Genomic DNA, 24167 nt, shown 5'->3' on the forward strand with positions numbered 1-24167 from the left:
GCTGCTGCTGAGATTATCCTTAACCCTTTACACCTTTTTACTTTTGTCAAAAAACACGTGGTTTGAGTGGAAATACTGGACGTTTCCCGCGCACATCGATAATAACACTACTGATAATAATATTAAGCAGATTTAAGCGGAGTCTTTCACTGTGCACCAATTAATCCAATATAGGCTACCTTGATTATTTTCAAGGGTACAAATATTTTCGTCTACATCAGACTACAATATGTTTATCTTTTAATAACTTATTTGAACATCCTTTAAAGACCCTACCTTGTGAATTTATAACAAGTGTCCCACATGGACATCATTCTTGGACGTTTCAGCTAGCTTTTATTTGTTTACCTAATTTCTTTTAATAATGATTTCCCCAATAGTCTTAAATCTGGTGTACTGTTGGATTCATAACCCTTTGGGCAGTTAAATTTCCACCATCACAGTGGATTTTAAATCAAGCTTGCATAGTTGTAGAAAAAAATATGTGTTTGGAGAGATGAAACCCAGGTTAACTTGTACCAGAATGGTGGAAAGAGAAAAGCATGGGGCAGGAGAAAAACAGCTCCTGATCTGAAGCGTATCACATCATCTGTCAAACATGGTGGATGCAATTTTATGGTAGTGGCATGCATGGCTGCCATGTAGAGTTTATTGATAAGGAGATTTCTGTTAGAAGTAGCAGGATAACTGAATAATGGCCAAAGTCAGTCATCCAATAGAGTAGCTTTTTAGTTAATAAATACAGAAACTGTCACACCAACCCTCTGCATCCATAAATCTTCTCTGTGGTCTTCCTCTTTTCCATCCTTTGTCCAGTGTATCCACTATCCTTCCTCTGCACATGTCCAAACCACCTCAGCCCTGCCTCTCTAACTTTGTCTCCAAACTGCTCAACTATGACTCCCAATGAAAACCTTAACTCTGCCATCTCCAGCTCAGCCTCCTGTCTTTTTGTCAGTGACACTGTCTCCAAGCCATGAATCATAACAGGTTGCCCTACTTTCTCTTTCCCTCTTGCTGCCAACCTTCTGTCACAAATCACCTCTGACACTCGTCTCCACCCACTCCACCCTGCCTGCACTCTCCTGTTCACCTGCCTGTCACCACTGCGAACAAGAAGGAGCTTAAAGCCGATCCCTGATGTAATCCTATCTTCACCCTGAACCCATCTGTTACTCCTATTGCACAATGTCTAGCCATCCTCATATATATCCTCCACCATCCTCACACACTTCTCTGCCATTGCTGGCTTCCTCATACAGTATCACATTTTCTCTCTTGGCACCCCACTAGGTCTTTCTTTATCCACAGACACAGTGCAACTCCATCTTTATACTTCTCCACCAACACTCTCAAAGCAAACATCACATCTGTAGTGCTCTTTCTCTGCGTGAAGCCAGACTGCTGCTTACTGATCATCAGCTCTTTCCCATATCTTCATGTTATGAGCTATCATACCATGTCGTTCCTGCTGCTCTGCATATCACCTTTGCTTTTACATATTTGTGCCAGTATGAATGAAAAGGGCTGTGGTTGCAAAACAGTTAATGCAAACCTTTGTTTAAATGTTAAAGTCTGCACTTCGACCACATATTGAGTGTTTGATTTAAAATACACCGATGTGCAGTGTATGATATGAAAACACAACAGAGGCTTATACAGCTTACAATTTAAGCACAGTCCAGAGGCCTGTAGTAATAAGGTAGGTCCAGGAATACAATACATATGTGCACATGCTCCATAATGACAGAAGAGATGATGTAGAAAAAATATAGCACTGATTTGCTACATATTTCAGTTGATGTACATGGACTTTTAACTGTATAATCCTAACGTGTATCTAAATATTACTTGCAGATCTCCACTGGATTTTAGCATCAATGCTGCTCTAACCAGACGGGTGTGCAAAGCCAATGATGTGGTGCAGTGCTCAGCAGTGCTGCAGAATGTTTGCTCACAGGATAGTCTGAGATTCTGTCTGTACGGAGAGAAAAGATTAGCTCATTGGTCCACTTTGTCAGAAATGTAAACAGCAGAAGGAGGAGGCTCAGTTAATAGACTTATGGGCTTCATCATTTGTCTCACTTTGGTCAGATTTCTGTCACTGTTATTGAATAGTATCTTTAATAGTTTAGCTTTTACACGTGAGACCTGAACCTGAGATCCTGCTGTTACCTCTGCAAGACGCTTAAGATCACTGAGTGCATCAGAAAGGTCTTCTTCTTGGGTGTCACTCTTTTTTCCACTTAATCAGGCAGCTCATCACCTGAATTCAGGGGTGTAATTTCCAGGGGGGTTAGGGGGGTTATGACCCCCCCCCCCCCCCCAATAATCAGACCCAACCAATATATATTTTCCAAAGTAAAAAAAATGCCTGAATTACCACCACTGTCTATTGTAAGGTTGACCGAAGCATGCTGTGTGACAAATTTGGTTTTTCAGATTAGTTTTTACACTCCTAGACCAAAGATTAAACACATGTCATCAACAAGTATGAGCTAAATCTTCAGTGCATCTCCTGGTGCTGAGAAAGTTATGCAGCTAATCCATCGGCAGAAGTCCCAAATAAAATATGGCATTTATTAAAGTGTGGGTGATCGTGGCTCAAGAGTTGGGAGTTTGCCTTGTATTCGGAAGGTTGTCCGGTTTGAGCCCCGGCTTGGACAGTCTCGGTCATTGTGTCCTTGGGCAAGACACTTCACCCGTTGCCTACTGGTGCTGGTCAGAGGGCCCGGTGGAGCTAGTGTCCGGCAGCCTCGCCTCTGTCAGTGCGCCCCAGGGTGGCTGTGGCTACAATGTAGCTTGCCATCACCAGTGTGTCAATGTGATTGTGTAAAGCGCTTTGGGGTCCTTAGGGACTAGTAAAAGCGCTATACAAATACAGGCCATTTACCATTTTTACCATTAAAGCATTAATACTCCAACGGTGGAATCCCACCACCATCCACGTGATCTGAATAAAATATTTAAGCTGCAGGAAAAGCATAGAAACAACCATAAAAACAAACAGATAATGCTGCTGACCACCCTTCTTCCAAAGGTTTATCAGCTGTTTAGGTAAGTAGTTAGGCAGGTACCAGAAATCATCTAATATTTCATGACTGTTAAAAACTGTAAATGTGCAAATCAAACCTGAAAAAAGGAGATTTAACTCGAAAATAAACAAACAAAAAAAGCTGAAGGACATTCAAAGACAGTCAAGGCTGTGCAGGACTCACATCCGATGGATGTGTGCACCATACTGATGCAGTGCGCACAGTTTCTCACCAGAGGTCAGACCTGAGCTGTGTAGTAAATTTGTATCAGTGTGAAAATACGCTGCAGGGACCGGATGAAATCGGGCTGACTAGATCTCATTTAGTGCATAAAAATCTAAATCAGACTTAAGATGAGTTTTACAACAAATCTGTTGATCCGTCAAAGTCTGCTATGCAGCATTTACAGTGAAACTATTTGACCTAAACTTGTGATGCATACTTCAGTTTTCTGATAAACCAATTAAGTTATTTATGTGTGTAATATAATAGAAAAGTACTGAGGATCATGTCTCCTCTTTCCTGTGATTCCCAACCAAAAGAAAGACAGAAATAACAGAAAACATAATATAATAACTAATATTATAATTTTAAAAAATGCACTGTAAATTTATATTTATTAAATCAGATCCTATGGCTTGAATAAAATTTGGTCACAGCATGAAGGTGGGAGTAGAGTGAGTGGAAATCTGTCGCCCCCTCCTGGAGGGTCTGAGTCTGGATCTGAAAGTGTAGGCTGATAATACAAATAAATAATAAATTAATTAAAAAATAAAATCTGCCAAGACTTTCATTTAGTTCTGGCTAACTGATATCAACAGTAAAATAGTAAAAGACTACACTGCTGATATCCAAAGGAAATAATGCAGTTGCCAATTTCATCAGTACAGGATATCATAAAATGTGTCATAAATGCATTAATTAAATAATTTAGAATCAAAGCCAATAGATGAATAAAACAGCAATAAATCTTCAGACTACAGATGAGAGAAGCTCCTCCGGGATGTAAGAAGAGCGTCACCTCTCTTTACACATTTTCTACATTTTATCCGCAGAAGTGTTTAAAGCATTTTTTTTTTTACAGTGTGCTGATTGCCTGTTTCACAATGATTGGTGATAATAAAAGGAGCCACATGTTGCTGACAGATCTGAATGTCTTCTTGATAAGGGAGTATTAAATGATAACTGCACGAGCAGTTACAGCACAGAAAATAGGGAAACGTGCATGCACGTGCATCCTGTAGACATTCATGTCATCTCTGTAAAGCTGCAGTGTTGTACATGGAAGTACAGCATTGTGAAAAAGTTTGACCACCCCTCATTTGTTCATATTTTACTAGAAAATTTTAAAAGATTTAGAGATTTATTGAAAAGAGTGCACATATACATGGGAATGCATATACAGAGAGCTTTGTAACGAGCTTGAAAGTAAATATTTAGTACCTTTATTCTTCGTCACCATCTGACATTTGTTAGGCCGCTTTCTTGTAATTTCTTTATGTAGTATTTAGGAACAGTTCTCCGGGCTTCTTAAAGGACATCCAAAGCTCTTCTTTGGTTCTTGGCTGCCTTGTGTTCTATTCTCTATCAGCTGCTTCAATAATGTTGAGGTTCGGGCTCTGGGGAGGCCAATCCATGACTGATAGCGTTCCGTTGTGTGTTTTTGGTTTTTCTGCATTGGCAGTGTGTTTGGGATCACTGTCATGCCAATTTTGTCATGTCAATATTAACAGGAGGTCTCATTTTTTTCTAAATGATAAAGCAATGAAAGAAATCTATCAACATGGCTCTTTGGACCTAAATTGTGATGAATAAATGTTTAAAACTGCAGAAAAAGCTCTGGTAGCTCATCACCAGCCTACCCAGTGATTAAAGAAAATGTATTATCTATTTATTTATTTATTTATGTTACTGTGGAATCATTGTAAAAACCTGAAATATATAAGTAATTGTTTATCTCATTCATAATTACTTTGGTGCCGTGTGAATGATCACATGGGAGATCTTTATTAGTAGCAAAAGCTGTAAAACTTGTGAAAATACAGTTAAAGGTCTAAAGTTTATGCCTTTCATCACATTTTCCAAAGCCGTCCTGTGGGCCAGATTGGAGACAATTACTCTTGTAACTTTCTCCCGACCTCCTCCGTACATGTTGATGTGTTGATCCAGAAATGTTACATTTTGATTCATCACACCATCAGACTTGCTACCACTGATTTTTAGTCTGGCTCTTGTAATTTGGCATACCTCAGAGCCTTTTCTCACTGTTTCCCTTTCTTAAAAATGGCTTCTTGAAAGCCACCCTCACACTCAGGTCATATTTAGGGCCTTTGCAGGATTTTTTTTTCCATTTTCTAAGGTGACTTTCAGATACTGTTTATCTATTCCAGATAGTTTTTTAGGTCTGTCTTTTCCTTTTTTGCACTCCACTTGTCCAGTTTCAGCTAATAGTCGTTTGGAAATCACCCTATTGGTACAAAAACACTATTTTATTCCTGTCAAACTGTGTTACCGTTGGGATTTTTCATAGGTTCAACTAAAGAAAGTACGACTAAATCATATAATAACAAAATGTCTAAAGATAAAATTTAAGATGGGTTCTTGACTAATTTGTTATTATGTGTAGCTTAACACTGGTTCATCCCTTGAGTTTTGTTTGTTTGTTTGTTTTGTTTTAAGCGGTAAGTCTTAAAAAACACTGATATAAGAATTGGATTGAAAAAGCAGCCACAGTCCACAGAAACCAGGTATGCTTTTACTCTACTGGACCTTTGAAACCTTTGAAAGACCTTCAAAATGCCAGAAAGACTGTTGCACAGAACTGTCCTTCCAAACTGAAGGTTGGACTTTCAGAGTTAAAGCAATACTTTGAGTGATTAGATAACAATATACTTTGCCTTTAGGATATTTTTACTATAATTGGAAGAAACAAAAGGGATAGTTACAGGTACCATCGGTGCAAAGCCTTACCTGTTATCTGTGCATTATAGCTTTATTGTTGTTCAGGCGAGGGGTGGAGCAAAGGTACGACCACAGCCACCACAGACTAACGTCTCACCGGCCCTCTGACCATTTTACACAACCAATGGTGAAGCCCATTAGGATCAGCAACTCACATGAACCCCACCCACCAAATTTTCTTTTTCATTGCAGTGTTTTGCAGAACTATGCCTCTATAGCATTTCTTTGTATATGAACACATTTTAACAGCACACCCACTCATTTAAATTGCAACTATGCACTGTCACCATGCACTGCCATGTTCCTCCATTGCCACGATCACTGTAGTTTATTTGGGGTTAGTACTCTAAACTGCACGTTCACAGTTAAAATAAAAATATTCACTGTTAACTCTTGTTTTTATCTGTAAGTTGTAAAAATAAGCGAGAGCTAATTTCCCTCAGGTGGTTTTTACAGTAGGGAATGCTAGGAGCACAATGTGTACAGCATACAGACCCATAGTGTAGTACAGCATTTTCAGACATACCACTAACCTATTAGGAGATGCTTTCTACAGTAAAACACAGTCATATCATATATGAATATATGTAATATTTATGCACCATTCTATCAAATACGCTTTTGATGTATAGAACTTCAGCCACATTTTCCTAAAATCTTCTTTGGAAATTTAAGCATCTCCACTAGAATGTCAACTGGAACTGCCTGCTGGCGCTGTTAGGAAAGAGCATGGTTCTGAATGAAGCGTTGAAGATTTTAATTCAGTTTGAAAGCACAGCTGAAAGAGTTCCAGGTCTGCGTTCACTGAGCTGTGTGAGAGTGAACGTGGCTGCACTGGTTTTAAATGGTTGGAGTTTTCTTGCATTAATGAAATGTTTGTTTTTTTATGCTTTTTTTAAAATCATGTGCCCCCATGCACCTGCAGTTTCTCAGTCATCTTGGTCATGGTCGTCTACAGAGTTCGAACTAAGAAGACAAGTGGAAGAAAAATATGTGCTCTTAATTTGCAAATTATTATTGTTTTTATTCTTGTTAATATTAATTTTTTAAGGGTTTAGGTCATGTTCATTTTTTTTCCATTTTTTTTTTTTGGGGGGGGGGGGATCTTACACATTTAGTTATTTTATTTCATTTTATTTTTTTTGTTGAAAGCTAATTGCCAGCCTATTCATTAAAAGCTTTTTTTTTTCTTTTTTTCTTTTATCTTGGCTGCCTTTGGTTCTGTTTTCTGTTCAGATGATCTCACTGTTCAGGTTAAGGTTCAGGTCCGGGCTCTGGGGAGGCCAATCCATGACATCTAGGTATGCTTTTACTCTACTGGACGTGTGTTTGGGATCACTGCAGACTATGGTGAAAATTGAAGCTGCTGACAGTCAGATGCCTTCCAGATGGTATTGCATGTTGTTTTAAAATCTGGGCTTCGGTGAAAAGTAGAGAGATCAAATGAAATTCCAGATGCATCTCTCAGGTCCTGTGGGCTTTGAGCTTTTCCTGTTTCTTAAGGACATGACTTTCAGATCCTGTTCATTTGCTGTAAATAGTTTTTGGAGGCTTGCCATTTCTTTTTTTCTCCTCTATTCTTTGAGTTTCCTTGTTTTGAGGACACATCGCACACCATGCTGAAAAATGCATTGTGTGCGTATATTAGCGTTTCAGCTAATAATTGTTTGGGAACAACCTTGTGCAGAAATATATTTTAGGTCGGTTAAACTGTGTTCTTTGGCATTTTTTGCACATTTAACTGAGGAAATGAGAATACATGATGTGGTTTATGACAAGCTGCTAATAATAAAGTGCAATAAAGAGAATTGATCCTGCAGTGAACAGTTATTATCATTAATGATTAATCTGGTGGTTGGTTTCTGTTTTTCTCAGCAAATCCAAATGAAAAACGATTTCCTAAAGACGACAATTTTATCGTGTTGAACAAAGTACGAAAATAAAATATCCAAGGACTCTGACAGCGGTATTCACTTAATGAGACAGCTATCTAATGCACTGGATCACAGCACTGACCGGACTCCGCTGTGGTTTCAACCTTCACCTGGATCTCACGTGGACCGCAGGAAAAAAACACGGAGCAGGAAGAAGTCTTTTCCGGGCTTGGGTCAGCTGACCGGGAGTCAGCCAGTGAGAAGTCGATGGCTGTTGTAAATAAACTGCTTCTTTCCAGAGCTGCTGAACAGCAGCGGCCGGTGCGGGACTGTGAGCAACGGGCAGACATGTCGGTGGAGACAGCAGCCAGCGGTAAGTCACCGCAGACTTGAAGCGCTAGCACAGCGTCAGGTCAGGTTTGGTCAGCGTGAAAAAGCTATTACTAAAACTGGGCACAGCCGTCTTTTTCCTCACCTGTAGGCCCAGTGATGCAAAAACAAAGGCACCTGGTGCGTTCAGGTACACGCAGTTCAGCTCGCAATATATAAACTCTGTATAACACTCCTGTAAGGTGCACAGCTGAGCATCATCTCAGTTGTATTAACGATTTTTTTAATATATATATTTCTTTTTAGGATTACATGCCTGTTAGTTTTAGTTGAATAATGGCGTTATAATAATAATATAGATCACCATAATTTGCACGTGATTTAAACTGTGATTTTAAAAAAAAATTCTGTGAAAGTAATTATTAGTTGGATGGATGTTTGTGCTTTTACACCGTTACTGCAAAAAGAGATGGGCCGAGTGGATGTAGGGCCGCCTGATCCCCAAGAATTTCACTAAAAACGTCCACACTCTAATAATAGGATTATATTTAATCCTCCTGTGGTACAAATTTGCACATGCACTCGGATGATTACTCTACACTGGAAAGATACAAAGACGTTTGAGACAAAAATGTAAAAGTTTTTGAGTAATGACAACATTTCAAAGAGAAACTTAATCTCTTAAATGTAATCACAAAAATGTAATAAAAAAATAAATCTCCTGTTATCAAAGAGTCTTATTTTGAAGGACAGCTGGGGTTAGACCACTTTACTTTTCCAATAAACCTTTTTGCTCTGTAATTAGTTATTTTGAGATGGTACACTTCCTTTGGATTTTTTGCTTCCAGAATCATAGTTTGATTTTTTCTTTATTTTAAAATGTGCTTCACTGGTAATTACTGATAGATCATAGTGCCTTACAATAAGCGCCTTGAGGTATTTGTTGTTGTGATTTGGCACTATGTGAATAAAACTGAATTGAAATTGAATTAAATAATTGCTGTAGCATCTACATGTTTTAACTCTTGTATGTAATTTTGTGTTTGCAGGTGCGAGGGAAGCTGAGGAGAGCAGAGGAAGCAGCGGCCGACAGGTAAGAACAGGTCGTCCTTGCAGCCATACATAAGGCGGCAACACAATACAGCGAGTCATCGACAACACAGGCACAACCCTCGATCCGTTATACATTACATGACTTTTTTTCCCTCTTAGCTGTCCGATGTGAATTGCCGGATTACTGCTCATCTGTTTTTGGGGAGGTCGTTGTTATGTGTGTGTTATGTAATGTAATTTAGCCAAACAACTGCAGATACTTTGATGCGTGCAAAGCTTCAAATGAAACCTGTCTCATGTTGCCCTACATATCTCTATATTTCCCCCCGGGGGGAAAGCTGATGTTTGGCAAATCCTTTTAAAAAAAATCAAATCTGGATTTCTCACCCTCCCTGTGGCTAAATACAAGTCAAATTTTAGCTTATTCTATTAGTTTTCTGCATACACTACTTGTTCGTGCATATTTTTCTAAATCACATCTTTAAAGGTTTAATTTTAATTTTTATAGCTGCAGCCTGATGTGTCTAATTAGGAATCTTTCCATCTGACTGCTGTTTTTAAACCGTGACTCCACCGAGACTTGCCCTCTTTGCTGTATGTTGTTGACAACAGGCTTGACCTGATAGGCATGTTCCTTTTTTTTATTTTTGAAACTATAGAGGCAGCAAACAGACAAAAGCAAATACTGGATTGTGTGTATGATCGTGAGAAACTGAGTGTTTTGATCAGTGAAGCAGTAGAGATGGGTTTTGTTTTCATGTGGAGCAGAAAAGCAAAACGACAGTGTAGCTCACAGGGAAATGATAGCTTAGTTACTGAATTTTCAGAAAAAATATATGGGTAATAAATTTAGTAAGCAAAAATGTCACAATAAGTGCACAAGGAAGCATAGGTGTATTTGCATCTTCGTGATCACGATTGCATCTCTAAAAACGACCAGCTGAGGCGTGAGACCAGCACGGCATTTGTGTGACATTGTTCTCTCTGTTGTCGTGGCTTGAATGAGGGCAGCTGAGGTGAAAAGCTGGCATTTAGAGAGTCTAGTGAATGTGACATCAATCCTTGGGCTTACTTCCTGCTGAGTGAACTGATCCGCGTTTCTCAGTGCAGATGCATTTTGTCAGAGTCATCGTGCACATTTTCTGTGTAAACAGCTACATTTAGACCTTTCTAAACAGGTGTAAAATACTGTTATCCTTTTAACTCAGACGCTCTTTATGATGATTGAAAATGCACTATAAATGTGGGCTGTAATTACCTATGTAATAAATGAATAATGCCACACAGTATTTTAAAATACACAGAGTTTTCAGAGTCTTACTGTTTCCCCTCCTGCTGCTTTGCATTCTGGGTTATTAACTTCAGGCAGTTCCTGAAAACCCCACACTCAACAGGAACCACTCAGATCCACAGTGTTCTCATCCTCCTGGCGAGATAGAGGTTTCAGTGACAGTCTCGCTGTTGTTTTTGAGTCATTTCTGTACCAGGAGAGGTTTCTGTGGGGAAATGCTAATAAAGCGAAACATCATGAGATTGCATTCTCATCGCCGAAGCAACAGAGGGCTTCACACAACGCTGTTTCTTTTTCTGTCTCCCAGGAGGGCCCCGGAGGACTGTGGGACTCTGTGAAGAAAGCCGGGTTTGTCATTGGATCTGGGATCTTATTCTTGGCTGCGTTCGGGAACTCACTGACATGGTATGTCACATTTGCAAAACAACAGTTTCCCCTGACATAAACTGGAGGAGTGGCATTGCCAGGTTGTTACGTTATGCATAGTAGAAAGAGGCAGGCGCTACATGACAAGGAGTTGGACCCAACAGATGAGAACTGGATGGGAGGAGTGAGAGCAGGATGGTGCAGAGTCAGGACTGGATAGACAAGGACAGGACAGTACATGTCAGGCTGGTAAAGGGTGTAAAGAGAACACAGCATTACATGAAATTACAAATTTCATCACCTGAAATTGTGTAATGTGTACAAGTATTCAGATTGGAGTCTTTGTTGGACTAGTTGTAGCTGCAGGGTCTCATGTTTGACACACTGTCCATCCCTGGGCGTTTTTATTGGTGGTTAGATTTTTGTTTGGAGGGGCTGCTGGAAAGGAGAGAGCATGCAAGCACAAGATGTGTAGACAAGTGTGTAACGAATAGTTTCCACAGAGGTTTGTTTAACACGTAATCAGTTTTGTGAATTTAAAACTGAGCTGTAATTCTTCCTTCAGGCACCTTCAGAGATTCTGGGGAGCTTCGGGAGATTTTTGGCAGAACTTGTGGACCAAGTTGTACGTGGCATACGAGGGCCACGACGCTTCTTTGTTCTTCCTGGGTAAGAAATAAAACCCGAGTGCAACATTGCAAATGACTGTGGATTTGCAAGCACTGCAGACTGCTTTAAACATGCAAATAACTTAAATGACCTCCTTTTGTATCATATCATTTAGGTGGTTTCATTGATGCATGGATTTTTTCCCCTATATTTTGGATTTATGGTAACCAGAGGAAAGCAAGGTCACATTAGCCAGCACAGAGGAAAAATCATGTTTGTGGAGCACTAAGAACACATTAGTTCAGATTTCTCACTTGCTGTCTCACAGCGAGCAGCTTTTGCACAATAGGTGGTTTACCTCATTCAGATGTTATCTAGAGTATGTAGGACATTAGATGTGTGCTAGGTAGGGTATGTATTTTCAGTTCAGTGTTTTCAGTCCACATAACATCACACTATAATAATAACATCACTATAATAACATTATCAACTATAATATAAAAATTGGGGGACCGTGGTTCAGGGGGTTGGGAAGCTCATCTTGTAACTGGAAGGTTGCCGGTTCGATCCCCTGCTCGTTGTGTCCTTGGGCAAGACACTTCACCTACCACCTGCTGGTGTTGGCCAGAGGGGCAGATGGCACGATATGGCAGCCTCGCTTCCAGGGCAGCTGTGGCTACAACTGTAGCTTGCCAGTGTGTGAATGTGAGAGTGAATGAATAGTGGAATTGTAAAGGGCTTTTACGCCCTGGATTAGGGTGTAATGATATCATCAAGGGAATGTTTCCATTAATTTTAATTAATGAAAATAATAATCTCAGTGAATCATTCCAAAAATTTCCAGATGGAGAGGCGGATCGACTCCAAAATTTAATCACTCCTCGCCATGCTGGAGGTGAGGAGTGATTAACCTTTGGTGATATAATTTAATGCAAACAAACAAAAACAGCAGGGTGCACAGTGATGATGTCATTGTGGAAGATTTTGCCATGGATTTAACTTGAAATCTCCTGATGTGTTTGGAGTTGTGCGTAAATGAACGCATAATGAAGGCCCCAGTTGAGTTAAGATAACTATTAGAGAACCTTTATTTATCTCCATAGGGACCATGCTTATTCCCACTCTGGCCTTTTGGGGGTCAAATGCTCTCCTGCTATGGGTGGACATCACTGGCACACCCTCCTTCATCACCCGCTACCGTATCCAGTTGGACAAGAACAACCCAGTAAGCTCCAGATTTGTTTTAGATTTTGTCTTATCTGCACTGTTGTTTTGTTTTTTCATGCCATCTACACAAAATGTACAAGCTTATGATATGATCACATGATATCTTTTTTTTTTTAAAGTGAATGTGAGATTTAAAAATGAAAACAATTACATTTTAATTTTCAGTCCTGCTATTGGGCATGCTGCTGTAGGCCGCTGCTCTACTTAAAGATCCACACCATGCGCGTGTGTGCAGATGAGGTTGATAACATCTGCAAACGATGTGGCTCTCCACATGCCCGTCTGACCAAAGTCCTCTAACTGTATTTGATTAACAGATGTTGTCAGACACCGCAGAGATAAAGAGGGGCATTCCTGATAACCAGGGGTTACTGTGAAAAGTGTCCTTGTTAGTGATTGTTTTTCCAGTGCACAAACTGGAAACTCACTTTACCCAAACGAAAAAGACTTCCAGTCTTTTGTTTTCACCCTATTTTCTCTCATTTTCCCTTCAGCGAGTGTGTTATCGCTTCAAAAATCACTCCTCCTCTTATTTGCATGTACTCAGTGGAATTTGCCGCTGTTACAGCTCGACGTATATTTCTGCGGCCCTTAAATTTTATATCTTTAATGATGAGGTAATCTGCGAAAAGCTGCTGTCACAGTGTTTCTCAGTGACTCCGAGCATAAATACTGCAGGTCAATGATCGAGAATAGCTGTCCGAACTTGGGATCTACTGGTCATAAAGAAACCAGGATGTGCTATAATGGAACAAGATTATAAAATTGGGTAAAAGTGCTTGTGTACTTTAAAAAGCAATATAACTGGTTAAGAATGATAAAATTATATGACTTTATCAAGTAATGTAACTGCTTATCTAAATTATCTGATCAATGTGTCAGAGCCCATGTAGTGATCAGATTTGCTTTAGAAATGGCTAAATAACAAGTGCATGTCACTGGTGAATGAGAAGAGCTGTAAATTTGAATGTATAGTCACACTATCTCTAAGTGTAGGAACATTTATTTATGTTAAAATTAGACCGCTGGATTATAGGCAACCAACGTTTCCCTTGGCAACAGTGGGGAGAAAAAAAGGGCTTTCTAAATGGAAGAAAGCCTCGTGGAGCTATCTGCTGCAGCTGGTTCAAGTAAAGGGAAAAAGATGTCAAATAAAAGAACATTGAGAGAGAAAACAAAGAGCATTCGATAAAGAGTCTACACAGAAACAAAGTCTGCTGTTCAGAGAGCGTGCGTGCATGTTATGGAAAACACACAGATATACAAAGGTTCAGTGTAAACTTCAGAGACACACTGTTCTCACACTTCATTATGACATGGCATGAGTTTATAACTGAGTTCCAAAGGTTGGAGGTAAAAGGGTAAATTAGCTGATACAGTTATCCACTCAAAGACCACTTTATTAGGTACATCTTGCTAGCACTGGGTTGGACCCCAACAGAAAGGCCATAATTCATCATGACAACAATTCAACAAGATGCTAGAAGCAGTCTGCAGAGATTTTGGTCCATGCTGACATGATTGCATCACTCATGCACATCCATGATGAAAATCTCATGTTCAATCACATATCCAAAGCTGCTTTATTGGATTTTTAAGGTTATAATTAAGATCTGGTATGGAGGCCATTTGTGATGTGTGTGTTATCCTGCTGCACGCAGCCATTGGAAGATTGGTACAGTGTGGCCATAAAGGGATGGGCATGGTTGGCAACAATACTCATCTTGCTGATTTGGTACCGAGGCACTCTAAACATGCTGAGAAAATGTCGTCTAGGGCTTTACACCACCACCACCAGCCTGAACCGTTGATACAAGGCGGGATGAATCCATGCTTTCGTGCTGTTTACACTGAATTCTGACCCTTCCATCTGCACATTTCTGTAGAAATTCATACCAGGCAATGCTGCTCAATGGATATTTTCTCTTTTTCACACATTCTCTGGAAGCACGATCTGATATCCTCGTGTTGGTGTTGTTCCCAGATCATCATACTAAAGGTTGTTCCAGGATCAACATTGCAAGTGACCAATCAGAATGTTGTGATGTCATACTTTTGCGACTTCGGGAAAAAACGGCGTAAAACAAAAAACTGTACTTAAGCTGCGAGAAACCGCCTTTGTCCGCCGATCAACGGACCCTAACCCTGACCCTAACCCTTTAATAAACGCTAAGCAGAATTGATATTGTCCTTGCAACATTGGAATTTCATAAATGCACGAATGGGTTGGTGCGCAAAAGAATAACGTCACAATAATGTGATTGGTCACTTGCAATGTTGAACCTGGAACAACATTTTCATGATGATCTGGGAACAACACCAACACGACGATATCAGATCATCCTTCTCTGGAAACCCTAGATGGTCATGTGGGAAAATTCCAGTAGATTGGCAGGTTTCAAAACACTTTATGCCTTATTCAAAGTCACTTCAGTCGCCTTTCATCCTCTTTCTGAGAATGAACTTCTGCAGATCATCTTAACCATGGATAAATGTGTAAATGCACTGAGGCGCTTTCATGTGATTGGCTGATTAGATAAGTGCATTAATGTGGTTGGACGGGTGTACCTAACAGGGGGTGTCAGATGAGAGTATAAAGACTTATTTATAACACACTTTGCAGCATAAACAGAAACAACAGTATGGAAAAGGATAAGACATGAAATAAGAATATATATCAAGTATTAAGTGAAGATGATTAAATATGCATGATATAGAATAAACTAAATGAATATAAAAATACAAAGAACTGGTTTAACCTTGTTATTGGTCGTTCTTTTAAAGAGAAAAGCTTTCAGTTTTTAATGTTTTCCTCTCTCCTCACTCTGTTTGAAAGTGTCTTTCAAATGAACGCAGTGTCATGCCATGTAAATTACATTTGTCAGTGGAAAGGGAAGCTTGGTAGTTTGAATACTTTTGATACCTCTTTTGACCTCTCCATTTGTCCTCCAGGTGGATCCAGCTAAGCTGCGCCAAGCCTTGAAGTGTGTCATATTCAACCACGTGGTAATCTCCGGGGCCATGGCGGTGGTTGTTTACTACCTGATGAGCTGGAGAGGAAACCCCTGTGGCCCCGAGTTGCCCACCTTTCACTGGGCCCTGATGGAGCTGGCCGCCTTCGCCATCTTGGAGGAGATTTTCTTCTACTATTCACACAGGTAAAGAACATTTATTTTTTACTTTAAACACCCATGACACATCAAAACAAAACATGCACTCAGTGGATCGTTGGCAGAAGATGACATTTCTTCCTCATTTCAGAGATGGAGGCGATTGTGATGTTAACAGTACGCTGATCTCTGCGTTTCTTTCACGTGCATGCAGCCACTCTGTTTTATAGCTATATACTGTTTTAATTCACCATGTTAGACTTTTAGTGACAGGACATGGACATTAGGTGCGATCGGTATAAACATTGCTTGTAGACTCACCCTACATAAAGCAATGCAACCTGCAACATCGTCTATCAGCGTATATCAGATTTTTCTTATGTGAGCTCACAGCCTTTGCCAGCGCCAGTGTTGGGAAGGTTACTTTTAAAATGTATTCCATTACAGAATACAGATTACATGCCCCAAAATGTATTCTGTAACGTATTCCGTTACGTTACTCAATGAGAGTAACATATTCTGAATACTTTGGATTACTTAATATATTATCATGCTGTTTACAACTACATGAATGTACTATTGCTGTGATTTATTACTATTACGGAAGGTCCGCGGCTCCGAACCGTAGTAAAGGGACCTCTGGCTAATACGGTGAGTTCCCTGTCTGGCTCGTAGCCGAAAACTAGCTTTACTTTGTTGTCTGGGTCAACTTTGCTAGCGAGAGACAGAGAGAGGCGTTGAAAGGCTGCTTCAACGGAACTTACTGTTTTTGGAGAAAAACACGAACACGGTGTACAGTCGAGTCTTAATAGCTTACTTACAACTGGGCTCGTCAGGCACTCTTCTTGGCTGCAGTGGTTATTATTATATTTACATGCTTCCAGCTCCCGTTTTTGGACAGTTCGTACTTTTCCTTTTTCTCCCTCCCTTGATCACAGACACATAACGTGTATGGCAGTCCATTCTCCCTGCAGCACGGACTACACTGCCTATGATGCTACATTCTATAGAGCTATACCGGTAGCATTCTGCCTGTTAGCTTAGCACAACAACAACAAAAAGGCCTCTCTCATCCATGAAACACGCAGAGAGACCGTCACCCTGTAACCATGGCAACCGTAACGCTGCCACCTGGAACAACAGAACATAGCTCTCAAACAAAACCCAAACAGTCCTGACCCGCCACAATATGAAACAGGGAAGTACCGCCGTGTAATCCATTTATTTCAACAAAGTAACTGTATTCTAAATACCACCTTTTTAAACGGTAACTGTAACGGAATACAGTTACTCATATTTTGTATTTTAAATACGTAACGGCGGTACATGTATTCTGTTACTCCCCAACACTGGCCAGCGCACAGTACAAACCTTGACGCCGGATAGGGTGCAGTCGTTTTATGCGTTCATTTTGTTTCTTTGATTTTCCTCAGGCTGTTCCACCACCCCAGCCTCTACAAGCATTACCACAAACAGCACCACGAGTGGACCGCTCCCATCGGTATTGTCTCCATCTACGCTCATCCTCTGGAGCACGTGGTGAGCCTTCCTCTTTCTCCTACTCAACAAAGTGAAATGAACTGTTTTCCCTGTGAGTGTCAAAGCAGCTGGAACTATCTCCCATAAACCAAACAGATTCTTATTTATACCTTTAGGAATCTGGTCAGACCTGATCCTGAAAGAACTCCCTGCACTCCTAGCACGTGACTTTAGCACAGTTAGAGCTGAGCGGATTAGTCCCTGAATATCCTTGCTGGCTCGGTGATTGCCACTGTAGTTGATAATTGTGTTAAACAGCAAAAATGGATCAAACGTGCAGATACGGATCACACGTGTACATTTGCTGTAAATCACAGAGACTATTTCATCTTTAAATATGCAAGAGAAGAATAAAAGAAAGAAAGAAGAATTGATAATTCACACTTCCAAGTCTCGCAGCACTTTACTCCTGCTAAGGGTAAGTGTGTTTCTGTTAAACGTGCTGGATTCTTCTCTGCTGTTAGATCTCCAACTTATTGCCGGTGGTAAGCGGGCCGGTTATTCTGGGCTCCCACGTGTCCACCACCTCTATGTGGTACTGTGTAGCTCTGGTCAGCACCACCATCTCCCACTGCGGATACCACCTTCCTTTCCTGCCTTCTCCTGAGTTCCATGACTTCCACCACCTCAAGTGAGTTTACCTGTCCTGTCTTACTGAGGTCCTGTTCTGTTGTTTTGAAGGTGATATCTTAGAAATGCTGCTTAAAAGTTCTTTAACTGGTGCAAATGTTCAGTTGGACTCAAACAGGATCTCACACAAAAGTCTGCTGGAAAGAAATAACAATGACTTTGCAAATCCGAAAGGTCAAAGTTCACAGTAACTTGACCGGATGGGAAGGCGGTGATGCTGGTACAGTTATGTTTACCACACGCTGCTTATCAAAGCAGCGTGTGGTAAGATAAGACCCGTGAAGGCACACAGAACCTTCACATGTGCAAAGACTCGGGTGAAGCTACTCCAAAAACCTCGACGAGATGAAGCTGATAAATGTATAACTTTGAAAAAGGCAATGTTATGTACTGCACTTTGTACACAGTGTTACTCATACAGGAGAAAGTAATTATGTACAGTCTGGGAAGTCTTTCCATGTGGCTTAATATGGCATAAGCAAGACACCAGATTAAGCAAAAAATATAGTATCTTGGTGTTTATGCTTGTATGACTGTGTGGCTCTGAAATGATTTTAATAGTTAGTGGGACAGCACTGTAGGAATAATCCACTATCATTGGACAAGTAAATCAATGAAAATGTCCCAACAAGAGGAAGATGAGTAACACTGAGTTGGGGAAGATGCCAAATTACAGAAAAATGCACAAGAGTATTTGTTGTGGCATGCACTCTATAGCTGTAATATTGTAAGCAGAGATGATATAATAATACAGAGAATTCCCCAACAATCAGATGAAACCCTAAGAGCAAGCACCTGGCGACAGTGGGAGCTAGAAACTCAGTTTTAACAGGAAGAAACGTCCTGCAGAACCAGGCGATGACCGGAGGAACAAATGTTACTGCGTTTCCCCACATTATTTGTAAATTCTATGCAAATGTGAGTTTGCTTCACAAAGCAGAATGTAAAAGCTTCAAATTAGTTTCTGAGTTTTCACTTTGATGCACAACAGCACTCACTGTGCAGTGCAGTGAGGATGACAAACTGAAGTCCACTATTATTCAGCTTTTTATAGGTTTCCTGTAGTTGAGTTGTTCAATCTGAATTTGAAAATTATTATTATTGGGGCAATTGTTTCTAATTCTGCTTGGTGGATAACTAACAGTTGCCCTCACTTGTCTCGCATTCCAGGTTCAATCAGTGTTTTGGCGTTTTCGGCATCCTGGACAGGCTCCACAGCACAGACAGCAAGTTCCGTCAGACCAAGCAGTACGAGCGCCACACCCTGCTCACCAGCTTCACCCCGCTGAACGAGAGCATCCCTGACACACAAAAGAAGGGCCAGTGAGGACCTGCGACGGTCGAATCTTATGCGGGGATATGCAATTCCCAATCGATCTTAAAAACTTTAATTTTTTTTTTTTTTATTTTGAATCTTCAGTCAAGTTTGACTGTCAAAGTTTGCCCAGCCTCTGCAGTCACCCACCTCACTTTTATGTGCTAGTGTGTGGTCATTGCACTTTAATATACAGATGTGATTTTACTTTTAAGCTTGGTTACCTGTTAATTTTTAACAATAAAAAAATGAGAGAAGTCAGGATGAAAACAAGCTTTTCCTTTTTCTTGTCCGTTGTCTTGACATTTGCTTCATTTCACATCTTTGAGTTTAGTCTGAATTACAGTCATCAGTGACTTAAGCTACAGTACATTTGAAGTCTTTCTGTGATTAACGGGGTGAAAACAGGAGTGGACCGCACTCTGCAGTCTCACTGTTTGCTGGCACTCGTTCTGAATGCATTTTTACTTGTACCCAACTGTTAAACCGTTTGAGGAAACCACTACAATTACTTGGTTTGGACAACAAATGCTCCCTCGACGGATGTAAAAGAAGCGATATTATCACCGCAAGAGCATGCAAGACAAAAATGTAAATGTTCCTGTTTGTATCTTATTGTAGTTTTAAATGCAATCGTTAATTTCTAATGAATTCTTTAACTTTTTGTAAGTTTAGTAAAAGCACTTTCACCTATTCAGACTGTTCTGATGTGTTCATGTATTCCAATGTATTGCCAATGTATTCTTTTGCAAATGACAAGCAATTCCTTTGCACTTTGCATATCTGTGGCACTTATACTTTCAGAATATCAATGTCTTTTTGGATTACCAAAAAAGTGATTAATACAGATGTAACAAATGTTCTGATAGAAAGTATTAAAAAAAGCCTGAGGTCTTTCTGTGGGTTTCATAGACAATAGGAATGATCACATGACACCTGGTGTTTGAGGTTTTTTTGTGCGTTTTGTGGTTTTTTTTCTTTATTAAAGGAAAAGCATAATTACTAGAAATTACAAATAACACTAATAGCGAATCACGTCAGCCTACAAAGCAGATATTATGAATATTAAATGTTATAATACAAGATCTCATTCAAGTATTTTACATTTTTCCATTTTATATATTTTTTTGTTCCTTTTTTCCTCGTTTTCATCTTTTTTTTCCTCATGACAAGCCTAGGATACTGTAATGTAATGAACTATTGATGTTCATATACAGTTATTTCTTATTCATATGGCTTTATGGAATTTTGTCCTCCCAGTCTCCAGACATCATAACCAGCCATATTCCTCTGAGCGACATCACATCTTGCTCATTTTCCTCTCTTCCTTCCATATGTCCATCTTTTATCCCGCACAGCTGGGAACTCTGACCAGCTGAACAGGCAGCGCCCCCTAGAGTTTATATGGACAGCAGCAGTTCAATGCTGATAGAGATGGATGAAAACTCCCAAAGCACCTGAATCCCCTCAAATGTCCCGAGACGAGTGATGATCACATCAAAGGCTTTGCCGGCTTTGGGAAATGAGTTTTCAGTTCTGAATTATTTCTTAGCTCTTTTTTTCCTCCTCTCCAGTAAACACTTTGATGTTTCAACTGAAACTGATCCAAATCTCCCTGAAGATAAAAGATTAAAGGGGAGGGTGGGCAAAAAATAAAATAAAAAGCAAGTACAGCTTCACTTTGCATTTTCATACAACTCTAAATTTAAGAGGAAGAAACTGAACAATATAACACTGACAGGACAATGTGACATCCACCTCTGGGGGGACTCCCCCCCCCCCCAAAAAAAAGAAAAAGAAACACAGGCACAGGTGTCTGATGCAGTTTCAAACTGAAGTTATGACTGGAGCAAACATATTAGCTACAAGCACTCAGTAGGTCAGCAGGAAACACTTCTTCCCACATGTCTATTTGCACATGTGCATTTTTTTTTTATAATTTCTTTTAACTAGAATTTGATGAACTTCTGGTTGAGTTCAAACCCAAATATCAAATAATTTTCTTCAGTTTTTTTTAGACTTTGCATACATTCTAATTGTAGAAAAACTGAAGGCTGCATAAAAGAGTAATATTAGAGATGTTTCTCTCATCTTCACTAAAAAGAAAATATCAAATCAACTGATTTCAACATGAAACACTAGAAGCTTACACATTATTTTTTCGTTTTAAACATTGAAGACCCGTTGACGCCCTGATGTCAACTTTCCCTTTTGCGATGTGAGCTACGTTCCCATTTCTGTTTTTATATCAGCCCGACACAGAGCGCTCCTCCAGCATTACAACACTACAAACACTGCAAATTGAAATTAAAATGCATTAAAGATAAATCATGAGACCATTAAAAAAAAAAGTTAGAGTACGTACACATGTAAGGCAAATATATATCTGTACTATAGACAATAAAACAAGAGGTGGGGAGCTGTTATCTTTTCTGTTCATCTCTCAAATTTCACATTTACACTCGTGGAGGAAGAGTCGCTCTTCTGCTTGATATCATCAGATTTGATCGTCCTGCGCGAAGAGTGACGACTCAAAAGGTTGTGAACAAACAATCCAGTCCACGGTGAGGCAAGACGTCGAGCGGTGCGTTTTCTACTGAGCGTGCCCACGCTGCTACATCAGTACCTGCCTGTCAGTGTTTTTGCCTGCACCTTACGTTTGGATCCGTGTGAGAACCGGGAAGCGGTGGCGGGCAGCTCGCTGAACGTCTTAGCATCGTTAGTGTCTCCACCCAAAGCACCTGCGTCACAGGACGACGGTCCTCTTTGTAACCATCGCCTCTTCAAGTAATCCAGATTGTAATGATTTCCAGTCCTGTAGCGTCACTGATGATCAACTGATGGATGGATGGACAAACGGATGGATGCAGCTCATCTGACGGGAAGGTGGAGGATGACAGAAAGTCAGGTAGCACGACAGAAAGTCAGGTAGCACCCAAAGGGAGATCAACCCCAACTCTCCATCACGTTTAAGTGTTTTATTTTATTTTTTTTCGCGAGGGGTGGGGCGCTGACAAACTTTCACCAGGTTGACGTGTTTCAGCACAAAAAGCCACAACTTGCAATCACAGCGATGAATTACAGGACTTGTAACAGACCAAATGACACTTGGAAGACAGATGAAAGGGGACTGAGGGGGATGGAAAATAATTTTGGCAGAGAGCACCAACTAGTGGCCTCAGCTGGAAATGGTGGTGAGATATATGGGTGACTGATGCTGTACAATCGACAATAAGGTGGCGGGCACAACTTAGAAGCAGTAAAACCATTAAAATAAGGCAACTTTCAATGATCTTGTCCATAGCAAGGGGTTGATGCAAGTCTCTCTCTCTCTTTTTTTTTTTTTTAATCATTTGCTTCCTTAAATATTTTCCCCTCAATGTGCAGCCATAAGGTAAATTATTTTTCTCATATATTAGCCCTTTGAAAACTCTCAGGGCGCTGCGGATGAAAAAGTTAGTTGCTCGGTTCTAACCACTTTGGTCCGACTGGATGTCAAAGAGCAGTACGGCCTCCAGCGGGCCGTTACTGGGGCTTGTTTTTGTGTTTTTTTTAGATGCTCAGTCTTGTTCAAACTATTTCCACATCTCAAATTCCCCTTCGTGCTGAAGAAATAGTCATCATTAATCTGAGATTTGGATGAGGGATCAAAGATCTTTCAACCAGCAGGACAGTGACGATCAAAGAGGGTCCCAGAGACAGGGAGGGAGGAGCCAAAAACAAGGAGGGAAGAAAAAAAAAATCCAGAATGTTAAACCTAAACCATCCGGCGAAGGTCTGCACAAGTGTTTTGCAATGGATGGGGTTTGCCGACCCATCCATTGCTTGCCTCATTAAGACAAAAAGTTCAGAAACCTTAGCAGTGATCAATAAACCGAGGCATTATTTATTGTCTCTCTTATTCATCAAACCTTTCACAGGCGCAAAAAAAAGAAAAAAAAAAAAGAAAAAAGATATCACATGCTTGAAATGAAGTGCTGGATGCCCCTCCCCCTCCTGTGGCGCAGAGAGAACCGGCGACTTGCAGACTTGGTTAATTTAGTCTGTGTGGGCCAGTGTGTTTGTGGAGTTACTTCAGTGTTTTGGCATTTGATGCGGGATCAGGAGTGGGAGCCGGGGCTTTGTGGCTGGTAGGTTTGGCATCATCCTTGGCTGTGGGAACCTGGGTGGTGGTGGCGTGGGTGGGGCCTGAGCTGGCCTGACTGTGGGGACGGCTGGAGGGCTGAGAGGGGTGTCGGCGGCGACCATCCCCACTGGACGAGTGTCTTCGGCGACTTCCTTCCTCCATAGGCGGCTAGAAGCAGAAATAATCGCGTTAGATAACACGCCTAAGGCAACAACATGCTGCGCTTCAACAAAAAAACCCAAAAAAAAAAACCCTTTAAGCTCTTATTGATACAAACAGGAGAAAACTTGAAGCACGTAAACTCCTGATAAAACAGATAAAACTTGGTGAATTAGCACCAAGAACAGTATCTGTTTCCATGGGACGCCTCAGTCAGTAAGATCATGATAACAGTATAAGGAAACATGCAAACAGCTTCTGCTGCTCAGGCTCAACTCCATTTTCACATTTCACTTGCATCCATTTGGTCCGACTTTCCTCCCTGTCCTGTAGACGCATTGTGAGACCATCATCCTAAATCGAAGTTTTGTTTGTTTGCAAGACACCCAACTTTGAAACTCTGTCCACAGTGTGACATAGGACCACACATCTTTCATGCTCATCTTCTTTCACCTGTCAGAAGTCACATCATCTTCCTGAAGTTAGTTCGTGAACCAATCTTAGCATTTAAATATCATCAGATTATATCCTTTATTATCACA

General features: G+C 40.4%; 2 protein-coding genes across 8 annotated transcripts in view; one reads left to right on the forward strand and one right to left on the reverse strand.

The window, feature by feature from the left end:
• Positions 1-8116: 8116 nt before the first annotated feature.
• On the forward strand, positions 8117-21141 carry faxdc2 (fatty acid hydroxylase domain containing 2). The gene is made up of 9 exons (XM_085174755.1): positions 8117-8243; positions 9250-9293; positions 10852-10949; positions 11476-11579; positions 12623-12744; positions 15699-15904; positions 17290-17395; positions 17860-18026; positions 19196-21141. The coding sequence occupies exons 1-9, from the start codon at positions 8138-8140 to the stop codon at positions 19350-19352; spliced, it is 1110 nt and encodes a 369-aa protein (XP_085030881.1). The 5' UTR covers positions 8117-8137; the 3' UTR covers positions 19353-21141.
• The window catches only part of larp1 (La ribonucleoprotein 1, translational regulator), a 48801-nt gene continuing 44916 nt past the window's right edge, over positions 20283-24167 (reverse strand). For all 7 annotated transcript variants that reach the window (XM_085174751.1, XM_085174749.1, XM_085174747.1 and 4 more), the window contains one exon: positions 20283-23634. In XM_085174751.1, coding sequence (XP_085030877.1) covers positions 23410-23634 — 225 coding nt within the window. In that variant the 3' untranslated portion in view covers positions 20283-23409. The remainder of the gene's footprint in view (positions 23635-24167) is intronic.

Source organism: Neolamprologus multifasciatus, chromosome 10, assembly GCF_963576455.1.
Source record: "Neolamprologus multifasciatus chromosome 10, fNeoMul1.2, whole genome shotgun sequence".
In the NCBI taxonomy this organism is placed as follows: Eukaryota; Metazoa; Chordata; class Actinopteri; order Cichliformes; family Cichlidae; genus Neolamprologus; species Neolamprologus multifasciatus.